The sequence below is a fragment of the Kryptolebias marmoratus genome, linkage group LG2, assembly GCF_001649575.2.
Source record: "Kryptolebias marmoratus isolate JLee-2015 linkage group LG2, ASM164957v2, whole genome shotgun sequence".
Taxonomy (NCBI): domain Eukaryota; kingdom Metazoa; phylum Chordata; class Actinopteri; order Cyprinodontiformes; family Rivulidae; genus Kryptolebias; species Kryptolebias marmoratus.
In genome coordinates this window covers 11128617-11140706 of record NC_051431.1, presented here as the reverse complement: position 1 = coordinate 11140706, position 12090 = coordinate 11128617, and the positions used below count along the sequence as shown (strand labels likewise).

Genomic DNA, 12090 nt, shown 5'->3' with positions numbered 1-12090 from the left:
TTCTTTTTGCACATGCTCTAAACAAGAAAATCTCAATTTCCTCTAAGGATATTTTATAAATAGCTGAAACAACAGTGTGCTTTTAAAGCCTGAATCTCTTTGTCCTTGTATTGTGCCTTTTGTGAGGTTCCGGATCAGGGGGCCCCTGACTCGTTTGTCCCCTGAGGTCGTGAGTGGTTTTAGAAGTCCCTCCATAATTCAGCTGGTAATGGAAACAAAAAGAGAAGCTAGATGATAATGAGAAAATAAAAACACATATTTAAGCAGCTTATAGCACCATCAGTATTTGGTGTTTTCTTCAGTGAGGACCAGACTGCCGGTAAAAAGGAGTCCGGATCAGGGTTTGTCTGCGTAAAGTAAAAACCCAGAGAAGATGCTGTCATCCTCACTGCTGGCGTACACCCCATTCCAGTCTCTGAACGTCTCCATCCAGACCTGATCACCTGCTGCCAGCCGGAGCACCACCAGAGTGGATGCCTGGTCGATGTCTTGACCGTACAGAGAGTCCCGTGTCCTGACTTTCCTCGCCCCGTTCACCACCAGCGTGGCTCTCAGCGGCTGACTGCGTACCGTGATGTGGAAGGAGAAGACATAAACTCCGGAGTGGACGCACGTAAAACTGTTGGACGTGATGTTGAAATGGTTCTCTTCGTTGTAGAAGATTTTGTCAAAGCGGATCGGGAAGCCGGAGGGAGGAAAGGATCTTCTTGGGGAGAGACCCACACTGAAGGCGGACCGTTTCTGGGAATGCCCTGATCCCTTGGCTCCTTTAAATCCACGAAAGCCCCGGTCTCCTCTCATCCCGGGGTAACCTCTGTCCCCTTTTGGCCCAGACATCCCTCTCATGCCTTGTGGTCCTTGAGGGCCTGGCACTCCCGGTTCTCCTTGTTGTCCAGGATGTCCCGGATCGCCTCGGATGCCAACAGGACCTGGGGTGCCGTGCTTGCCGTGCAATCCTGGTATTCCCATTGCACCCTGAACACCTGGAGGTCCAGGTTCTCCACGCTCACCTTTAGGTCCTCTTTCCCCAAATACGCCACAGTCGCCTTTATCTCCTTTCTCTCCCTTAGGACCCAGCTCAACAGCTGTTCCTGGAGGTCCAACAGGTCCCTGTGGTCCAGGTTCTCCTTTCTCTCCAACAGTACCATTCTGGCCAAGCTCACCTTTTTCCCCTTTGTCACCTTTGACACCTTCCAACCCTATTTCACCTTTTTCACCTTTGTAGCCAACATCACCTGTAAAGTTAGAACACTGAGTCAAAACTAATGAAACCTGACAAAAATAGATAAATATCAAATAATCTTCTAAAGTACGTTGTACCTTTTTGTCCTGGTTTCCCTGAAATTCCTGGTGTCCCTGGAATCCCACTGTTTCCCTTGTCACCTTTATCTCCTGGGAAATGTATTTAAATGAGCAATATGAATAAATCTTTGAGTGGTGCTACCAGGTTAAAACAATTTTATGATTAGCCAACCTACTTTGCAAAAAAATCAAAGTCTATGGGGGAAAATGTGCCTAAATTGCGAGTACCAAAGTTCTTGTTTTAGTTTTTGTCTTTGTTTTAAACTGGGTCCATGGAGGTAAAAGATGCTAGGTGGTGCTGTTGCCCTTCTTTATTTTGCCGCCATTGCATCACATTCCCTGATATGTTCTTGCAAAGGTATACAATCACAGAAAAGTACTGTACAGAAAGTCATTCCTAATTTATTTTTATTCAGCTTTAGGATCCAGACTTTCTTGTAATCTATTGAAGTAGTCTTGAATGATGCTTTTTCCAGACTTGATAAGTTTTTCAGTGTTTTTTTAGTGACTCTTTTCCTCATTTCCTGTTTACTATGTGACCATTTAACTTTGACTTTAGAATCATTTAGACACAAAAAGGCTAAACTCATAAAATAAACCAGTGTTGTGTCTCCATATAACAGACAACTAAGATTTGTATTCATTTTAATCCTTAGATACTTTGTTACCAGCAGCTTGTCACATACAATTTATCCCTATAAATTTGTTAGCTAGAATGTAGCAAATGTGCTAGCTAGCTACCTAGCTAGTAACCTGTTAACTAATAACTCTATGATAAGCATCCTGTCACCATGACAGTTTTCATTTATTTAGTTGGATCTAATAAATATGACAAAAATAACACAGTTTGACAGATAAAACATTATTGTAGGACTAACAAAGTGATTTCCAAAAAGCTGTAAGCTGAAAACTTAGCATATGATAGACATTCAACTGAAAGATAATGCATCTCTCATTTCCTGTTTCAAGTCTTTGCTGTATTTTTTTCCCCTATAGGGTATTATTTTTAGATAATTAGTTGTTGTTCATCTGATGTAGATGTATTTTTGTTTTGTTTTTGGCCTGATACTGCTGTTTTCTTCCACTTGTTTATTTTTAAGCACAACAATATGCTGTTACGCCATATGCATTAACTGGACAAAAATAAAGAAGCTGGCAATCATGCCCAAAGAATAAACTTTGAAATACCATCCAAAAGCCAAAATAACTGTTGATCAAGACTACTTTAACAGATTACAAGAAAGCAAAAAATAAATAAATAAGAAATTAGGGGTAGTTCAAAACTTTTGCACTGTACATGTGCTTTTCTTTGTTCTGGAAATACAAGGTGCTGTGTTCTTAGGTTTACACAGTGAACACATTTATGTTTTAACTTGTTGCTGTTATTACTTCTTGTCACTAGAGGGTGATGCTGTGACAGCCTAGGACAGAAGAGACCGCGTTAAAGAGAAATGCAGAGTAAAAATTTGTACTGGTGCCTGGCGTAATGGCACAGTTGCTGTTATAAAGTTTGTGTATTTAACCGTCGTCCCCTACTTCATTACATCCGCTACAATACAGTGTAATAATATAGTTTACAATATGACATTTTAAATGTACAAATAACCAGAAAGTACATACCCTTTTCTCCTTTAAAGCCTATAGGACCACTCATGCCAGGTGGTCCAGGTAAACCAGCTGGTCCTGCAGGGCCAATATCACCTTGGGGCCCTTTAAAAGTGAAAGTAAGTGACGCTCAAAATGCTACAAAATGGTAAAACATAGCAAAATATTATCAGTGAGTATAATACCTGCTAGGCCTCTTTCTCCCTTTAGGCCCCTGGGGCCCCTTTCTGGCGGACAGCACTCGCAGAAGTTGAAGTAGCACTCGTTGTAATCCAGGGTATAATTCTCAGGACCAACACCTGGGGGTTCAGTGTTTTCACTGTAGTACGGTGGAAAGAGATGACTTTGGTATGTGGTCTTCACTGTGGTGGGCTGGGGCTGGGGCCGCGGCTGGACTTGCACAGGGTTTGGAGTTGCCACTATCTTCAAAGTCTTTGGTGCGCTGGTGGTGACGGGGTTGTGCAGGGTGACCTGAGGGATGGGCTTCTTTGTGTACAGGTACTTTGGTTTTTGAGTAGTCTTTGCTTTAGCTGAGAACACCACGGTAAGACTCAGTACAACTACAGCCACAAGAGTCGACTGACTGGAGATAAACCTCATGGTTGACTAGAATCTGGGGAGGAAAAACACTCAGATTTGTCAGAATGTTTAAGTTTTATCTAGTGTAGCTTCAAAACTAAGATTGCAAAAATAAAAAGCAAACCCTGCTCTTCCAAGATGAAAGCAAAGGGAAAGAAAAGTTATGATGCATCAACTCTCACCATTTCAATTATTACCAAACAGTTGTGATCAGAAATTTAACTTCACTCATCATGGGAATGAATGTCATATTACTTTGGGGCTTAAATTAATTATCTAAACAACATCAATGCTTGTTTGTTTTTTTAAATTGGGCACACATTTGAATTTATTGTGGCTCTACTCTAACCAATGCAGTGTCAGCACTTCACATACATGCATACACACTCATTAATATTGGGTTAGAATAGTTGGTTTCCTGGCCTAGATCTTGCTTATAGGCATACTCCACAAATTTTCAATTGAGTTAAGGTTGCAGCTTTGGGAAGGCCATTTTGGAAGGATATTTGTCCTTTCGGAACACCTATTGTGTCCAGATTTCAGTCATCTGGCTGTAGATTTGAGGTGAAGTTGTAGAATTTGTAGGGAGTCCTCTGTCTTCATTATTCCATCCATTTTCTATAATGCACCAGTACCACAGCACAATGCTACCACCACCACTGAAAGTTGCTTCAATACTCTTGTATAATACTCAGTACTCTTATATATGTAGTCTGAAAGCCTCATCTTGACTCCTCCAACTATAATTTTTGCCGTTGTGACTAAATGGTTGAATCTTTGTCTTGCCTGGCCAAAAAAATGTTGTCCAAAAGGTATTTGACTTGTCCATTGAGCTTGAAGGTGTTGTTTTTGGAGCAGAGGCTTTTTTTTTCTTGATCGGCACCCTTTCAGTTCATGTTGATGTAAAACTCAGTGACATTTGTGTTTCAGCAGTTTCCTGTTCATGGCAGGGTTGAGCCCTGGTAGCTTCTGGATTGATCCTGAACATCCTAACCAAGTTCCTTTTTTCTGAGACTGACAATTTGGGTCATTCCTCCAAACCTTGACAAAGTGGCAACACATCCTAATAACTTATATTTATGTACAGTTGTTTAAACTGCCGATCTTGAAGTAGTTTTAACTTGTGTAAATCTACAACTTCCCTGCTTAGATCTTCACTTGAGTTCCTTGAACTTTCCCTTTGTTTTGAGTATTGGTCAATCCAATCAGTGCTGCCAAAGAAAAGCTGCAGTCTATCATGATCAATAACAAGAAGTTACCTCATGAAGGTAAATGGTAAATGGCCCGCACTTGTATAGCGCTTTATCTAGTCCAAGGACCCCAAAACCCTACAATCAGTCATTCACCCATTCATCCACACATTCACACAGCTGCCCTGGGGCAGACTGACAGAAGTGAGGCTGCCATTACACTGGCACCACTGAACCCTCTGACTACCATCAGTAGGCAAGGCAGGTAAAGTGTCTTGCCCAAGGACATAACAACTGAAACGGGCAGAGCGGGGGTTCAAACCGGCAACCCTCTGGTTACAAGACGAACCCCTGCCTCCTGAGCCACTGCCGGTAAAAAACATCCTAGAAGCTCCAGCACCAATTTTTTAAAGACTTAGGTGAGCCTGTACGTATAATTTTAACTAGAGAAAATCTACAATAAATTAAACTTCTGCACCCAATTGTTGTTCTTAAAAACCATTGAAGTTCTGTGTTGTTTAATTATTCCACCCTGAAAAAAAATCAAGATTCAAATAAATCATTAAAGGCCCAAACGTAATATGACATTAATGCCATTATACTGTACGTGTATGGTAACTTCTGACAGCAGCTGTATTGTAAACCTACTTTCAGTTAACTTGAATTAATATATTTTACCAACAAAAAACATTATGCTACATTATGTGCCAGTCATTTTTTCAGTTTTCATTCCAAGTTCTTTTTGAGTGTTTGATCAAGTGTAACAATCCATACACCAATAAATACACATAAATGACTGGTCTTATCGGTTGCTTCTCAAAAAACTTTAAAAAAAAAAAAAATTTCATCAAAGTTCATGAGACTCACCCAGTTATGCATAAGTAGTACAGTCATTTATCCTCAGTAGCAGAGTCTTGAAATCAGCACCAGGAGCTCCAGGTCTCTCTGATAACTCTGCCAGGCTTGGGTGAAAGAACATCCCACAAATAAGAGTATATGTTTGGAGCAAAGGGGGAGGTCTAAAATCCCACTAAGGCGGACTGACCCAAGGAGAACCACTGTGCTGTAGCCCATTCTCTGTACCCTTGTTGTGTAGAAAGGTGCTTTTGTGACACAAAATACAGCGCCCGTCATGAGCACTCCCTCACTGCGGGTTAGGCAAGGAGCAAAGGCCGTGGGGCAATGGGTCACCCGATATGGGAGGCATTCCTTCTGTCCAGGCTCTTAACATGGGACAAAGCCAACCAAAGAGAAGTCCGAAACAGAGGCCAGTGGATTTCTTTTCTTTTTTTTTTTGGAGGGGGGGCACACTTTGGTTGTTGTTGCAAGCGAAAAGGGGAAAAGTTTGTGCAATCTTAAGCAGAATGTTCCAAGCTGATGTTGATTATAAAATCTGTAACTGTTAATTAGACTGACTGATTACAAGATCTACACATTGGCACATAATACAGGGAGCTCATTATTTTCAATCTGCTGATACTTGGTGAACATCCAGAGGAAAGCTTTAGCTTAAAGAGCTCCGATAATCACTCAGGAGCTGCTAAACCTGAGCTGTTTGTCGAATGAACCAGCTTATCCCTTTTAAATCAGTGCAGTTGCAAAGCTCGCCTGATCACCATGGCCGACTTATTTGCACATGAACTCTCAAGGCTGCTGGCAGTGACATCTGTTAACTATGATTGTGTGGCTGGACAATGACTCATTCTTACGGAGTAACCAGATAGCATCGGGCTTTTCGTAGAAAAGTGATTTTCTGGTAGCTGTCTAGTTGAAACTCTTGACTTGCCAGTGACAAAGAATGTTTGAAAAGTGGACATGCCTCAGTTGCCAAAGACCTCGTGTCCCTGGAGAGATCTGTGTCCGGCTAAAAGTGAGCAGGGAGACGGGAAATGAAATTTTAGGGAATTAGAGAGGGTTGATGGTGGAATGAAGGAATGAAGAGAAAGCTCTAAAAGCAAGAGCTTGCGTTTGTTTTAGCTATTTTACCCACTTCGAATATTTATTCTCTTTAATACCCACACACTCATGCTTGTAAAGTGTCCTCCACTTCTCTCTCAAAAATAAAAAAGACAAACTGATGAAGTGTGAGATATGCAGAAATGTCCTGAGAAAGAAAAGGGTTCCTCTGGGTTTCGCCATGCCTGACCCCAACAACGTCGTCTCTCAGCTCTTTTCAGACCACACACAACAGTGGCGGTCAGTTTACAGTGCCCAGCTAGTCACAGAGAACCCAGGTACTACTCACCTGCCCATTGATTTAACACTGACTCCGGCCCTGCCCTTAGCCTCCATCCACACACTCTAAAGCACTATTACTATAGCCCTTGGAACAGGAAAGAGTTAACTTACACAGCCAGTGCAGCCGAGCAGAAAGAGGACCAAAGATGCCTTGGATGGATGGAGGAGTATTAACTTACATTAACCCTATTCATGTAAAGGAGATCTTGAAGCTGCTGTGAGTACTGAGCACGTTAAAGAGAGTTATAGAGGTAGTCAGTAACAGAGGGACATGTTATAATAACCAACAAAGCAACCCGTGAACCCCATAGGGCACTATTAAAACTATTGATGGTTTTGTTGTTCTTTACTGAGATCTTATCAAGGGAAATCTAGACCCTTATGACTTTGGAAAACGACCATGTTGGCACTGAGTTTGCTTATCAGATAAAAGTACAGAAACACTTTTCCCTTTCACTCCGTCTAACAAGCCTTTCTAATGATAAGGTTGCTTGCATTCTTCAGAGTAAGGCACTCTAAATTGGTTGTGCAAACACAATGTCCTTTTGCACACACAGAAAACCTGTGGCGTTAAATAAATCTAGGGGTATCTGCTAAGGCATGACTCTTAGCTGCTACTACACCAGATTTTAGCGCAATATCTGTACAATTGACTGAGTTATAAGCGTTTTTGAGTTCGCCAAGGTTGCTAAACTATGGCTGCCATCTTGAATTAAATGATAATTTGTGTGTGTGTGTGTGTGTGTCTACTAGCAAAATATTTTATGACCCACTGGACAAATTGTAATGGAACTTTCAGAGCGTAATTATTGGATGTACCTCAACAACTCATTAACTTTTTGAGTCACCCTGATTCAAGATGGTCACCATAGCTAACTCAGTCAACTTTACAAATATTGAGCTAAAACCTGATGTGGTAGGAGCTGAGAGTCATCCTCGACACATACTCCGGGCACTAACAGATGGCATGAGATTTTTGTTTAAAATTTTGCCATCCAATACAGCCGACAATCTGCATTCCTTCAAGTAATGCTTTGTTGTTTTATTTGTCAAATATACGTCCTAAGGAGGACAATATAGAGTCTAAGAACTAAAGAAATGTGGCAAAACGTCACAAAGATTATCAGTATGGTCGTCATGATAACAAAAAAAACAGATGTTTCGGCCATGAAACTCAGACAGTTGTATACGTGAGGGAACAGAATGTAAAGACATGCCATCAGTTTTTATTTCACAAACTGGTATACATTAGTAGCTTAAATGAGAGTTTGTTTTGTTTCAGCTAGGTAAAGTTAATTAAAAGTCTGTATATTTGATGTGACAGCTCAGCAGGAAGTGGCTACTCCTGGCTAACAACATAGTTTTGCATATGGCTGAACCAAAAAATCCCGGAACTTTCAGAAAGACTGTGAGCTTTTGACAGCAGGAAAAAAAAAATCCCCCATTTTTACTCCCAATGTTTTACTAAACTCAGCGACTGCTGCGGTTTGCATATCTACAGTTTATACTTGACACCACAATGAGGAATTTATAGGACGGTGGTTTCAAAGATGGCAGACAGAAGTTTGGATTAAGGTACTGACATGATCAGGTGCCAGTATAAGTGCATCCAAATGAGGTGCACAGGTCTTTAATGTCCATTTTTGTTGAAATCAAGCTCTATAATTTATTAATTCTGCCTCCAGAGAGTGCTAACTTTTCCCCAGATATTTCTACTTTCAGCTTCACAGAACCTTCTGTGCTACAGAAAATGAGTAGATCCTATTAAAAAGAAATCCAAAATAAAATGCAATCTTGTCTTCACCTTCACACCATTCATTTTAGATCCTAAGCTGATTATTTTCCCTCCGCAGTGTTGAATTTTAGCTCACTTAACAGACTCCATGAACCTTGGAGGGATCAGGCAGGTCTGGTGTCCACATCGTCCTCCCTCTCTTGTGAGTTTCACAGTAAAATTCTTGACACTCAGTCAAACATTCCTTCACAGCAGCTCACTCGCATTTCCTTCTTTTCTGTTAATTTTTAAGACCTTACTCTGGAAAAGCAATATCAATTCAAAGAAATCGTTTTCTTTTTTTAAATACCAGCTCACTCTTCATGTCATTATCTGGGCCATTTTGGGTTTTTTTGTGTAAAGATGTGCGAAGAAATCACACATCAAGACAGTAACGCAGCTGATATTTCTGTTTTGGACCACTTGGTGGCAGACTTCTTTTGACTTTGCAGTAGCTGTGATGAAAATGGGAGATCTCTCACTCAAACCAAAATGATGCATGTAATAAAGCTGCTTTTCATGCTTTATCTAATATGATGCAGTTCAGTAATCCACATGTTGATTACAATTTTTTTTTTACAATCTGTTTTAAGACTATAATTCACTGGATAAAGCCAGGCGTATTTAATAGCACTTACTAAAGAACCAAATAAGCACTTGTAGTGAAAATCAGCCAACTGTATCCAACCTCATTCCTGGTTTAGGCTGTGGTCTGACATCTTGCCGATTTAATCAGCCACTTTCATGTTCACAATCAATGATTCATAAATCACAGAATAGAAATTAAGGTGTGTCGTGACAAGGATTGTTTGTGTTTGATCAGTAAAAATGGTATCATTTCATCATTTCGCTGGACAAAGCCTGTTTGATTGCTCAGAGATTAGTCAGAGGTAATGTGTTAGCTGACATGAAAGAAAGTATTTCCATCCAGAAAGTACAGATATCTTTTATGGATGTGATTCATTGTCCCCAAAGTACAAAGCTTTCCTAATACCTCATGTTTGATTCCTCATGTTTGCTTATTTGATTGACTCTTAATGCGTTCAAAACCTTTGCAGATAAATGATTTCGATTCAAAATTAGATAAACAACTATTCATATGAAAGGTATCTCCTCATTTTTATTTCAGGAAGGGAAAACATTTGTCGTGGCTGCTATTTTCCTTAGAAGTAATCTCAAAGATTACAGGGATAGACACAGAAGAATGACTGTTTGAACAAAACACTACAACAACAGACAAATACACACACACACACACACACACACACACACACACACTTGTACAAACAACAATACTTCAAACAAACCTGGTAAATGGTATTGTGATATTATATATTATATCGCCTGGGTGGTGCCCCTTTTTCTCTTTAATAATACAGATCTTTTTCAAAGAGGAACTCAAAAACCCAAATTTCTTAAATTTGTTCTCACGTTGAATCGCAAAACTGAGTCATATGAGTACCTTCTCACATTTTTGGTTAATGTGAAACAATGTGAAATTACTGAAGGTTAAAGTTTGTTATTGTTGTGCTAAAATCGTTCACTTTAAGCTGATAGATTACTTCACTTTGTGCTGAAGAGTCCTTACGTATTTTAAATGTGAGGAACAGTGAGCATCTATGAAAAATATAATAACTTTTCATGTTATCGAGCTAGAACGGTTTCCACGCATTGTAACAGAATAAAAGTACAAATAAGACTAGAGCTATAGAAAAGGCTTCTGTTTGGAGTTGGAAAAAGTTTTGAACACAATATGAACGATAACACAAAGTGTGTGTGTGTTTTCTTGTTTTTCTGCACAAGTAGGGCCCCAAAATCCTTTGTTGACAGCTTTGTTGGTACCAAAACAGTTGAGCCCCAAGTTTTATTTTTTAGAGGATTGAAACTTGATGTAAACTTTAATAGTAATAGTAATAGTTTTTAGTTTGGACAGTTATGGTTTGGGTAAAAGATTTGAAATCACATTGTTAACACCACAAGTTTTTATAAGATATAAAAGCAATCATGTGTGTGTGTCTAAATCTGTTGCTGACTTTTCGGTTGTTCAATATTTGAGCAAAATAGCGTTAAGATTATCATTGTCCTTGCACAGCTGTAAAAAACTAAACAACAACATATGTCACAGAAGGTGTTTTATTCTTGTATTTTTGAGAGCCAAAAGTGAAGACAACTGATAATAATGTTCTCCATGTGTTCATTTTTGTAAATGTTTGTGAATCATGCCATTCATCCCTGTAGTAATTCATCAAAAGTTATAGTTCTTTAAAAGTTATTTTTATGTTCCTGATAGTTTGGACAGTCAAAACAATGTCCTAATAAGGATAATTGCACGAACGCCTGTGTGCTGTTTTTGTTTTTCTGCTGAAGTGGGCCTAAAAACTTGATGCCTTACTTAAAAAGTCTAAAAGCTTTGTTGATACCAAAATAGTTGAGTCTCACTATTATCATTTTTTTCTGCATGGTTGAACCTCAAGGCCAACTTTAATGGTAAATTGTCAGTCGTAACAATTAGGACTTGTTTGAAGGATTTGAGGTCACACTGTCCTCATAAGAAAGAAAAACAAGGATGTGTGTGTGTGTGTGTCCAAGAAAGTCCGTTGTTGATTCTTTGGTTGTTTGGTGTTTGAACAGAATATCGTTGATATGTTTATTTTGATGTCATGCCTGTAGAAGACTAAAGAAGGACGTATAAAGGTTTTATTTGTGGAAAAGCTGTGTGAGTCAGAGTGAAGGACGTCAACGAATGTGGGTAATTGTATCAGTATTTGAACACTTTCTGGGGTTTCCTTGTGAACCTAATCCCAGCAGCGTTGACACAAATGTGTCTTTTTTTTTTGTTTCGGTGTCATGTACCTCACTGTCTGTGGACGCTAACAGTTGCTAGGAGTCCCCCTCCCCTTCCCTCCTGGTCTGTTTCTCATTGTTTGGGTGAAACAGTAACAGGACACATGTAAACACCACAGAAACAATACACCAGCCACCTCTCTGGGTGTTTTGAGTGCATCTGGGTCTGCAGTTATCTTTGTTTACAGCTTGTTCTAACCGAGATAAGATTCAGCCCATTCCTTCATGGGATATAAACTGACGTGAGCAGGGTCAACGGACCTCCAAAACTCTGAGATAGAAACAAATCCACTAGCACATAAGAAGGTGTGGACAAATACACAAAAAATGCCTTTTATGTCAAAGGAGAGAGGCAGGAAAAGAGGTTAAAACGAGAGAAAAGGAGGAAGAAAATAGGGATTTTAATAGAATTTGGGGGCATGATTGAGTGTGCTGGGTTGACAGCCGAGGGTGTTGCCCCTATTGCCTTCCAACATCCTGGAAAAATACAAGGTAGAGGTGTTGAGTTACAACTCATAAGCACAGCTGTCCTGTCAAACCCTGATCTGAGCAGCTTAA

General features: G+C 39.9%; 1 protein-coding gene across 1 annotated transcript; it reads right to left on the bottom strand.

Annotated features, from left to right (window-relative positions):
* Positions 1–215: 215 nt before the first annotated feature.
* On the bottom strand, positions 216–5931 carry otol1b (otolin 1b). Its single transcript, XM_017424619.3, has 5 exons — positions 5544–5931; positions 3093–3520; positions 2923–3012; positions 1321–1392; positions 216–1235 (listed from the first exon to the last, which is right to left on the bottom strand). Exons 2-5 carry the CDS (start codon positions 3505–3507, stop codon positions 337–339), a joined length of 1476 nt encoding a protein of 491 aa, XP_017280108.1. The 5' UTR covers positions 3508–3520; positions 5544–5931; the 3' UTR covers positions 216–336.
* Positions 5932–12090: the final 6159 nt, after the last annotated feature.

Bases quoted from the DNA above. Each gene is read 5' to 3' on its own strand.
- otol1b (XM_017424619.3), bottom strand. From the start codon at position 3,507: ATGAGGTTTATCTCCAGTCAGTCGACTCTTGTGGCTGTAGTTGTACTG. The intron at 3,013-3,092 runs GTATTATACTCA...TCACTTTTAAAG, and splicing joins GGGAGAAAGAGGCCTAGCAG to GGCCCCAAGGTGATATTGGC. The intron at 1,236-1,320 runs GTACAACGTACT...CTAACTTTACAG, and splicing joins AGGGAAACCAGGACAAAAAG to GTGATGTTGGCTACAAAGGT.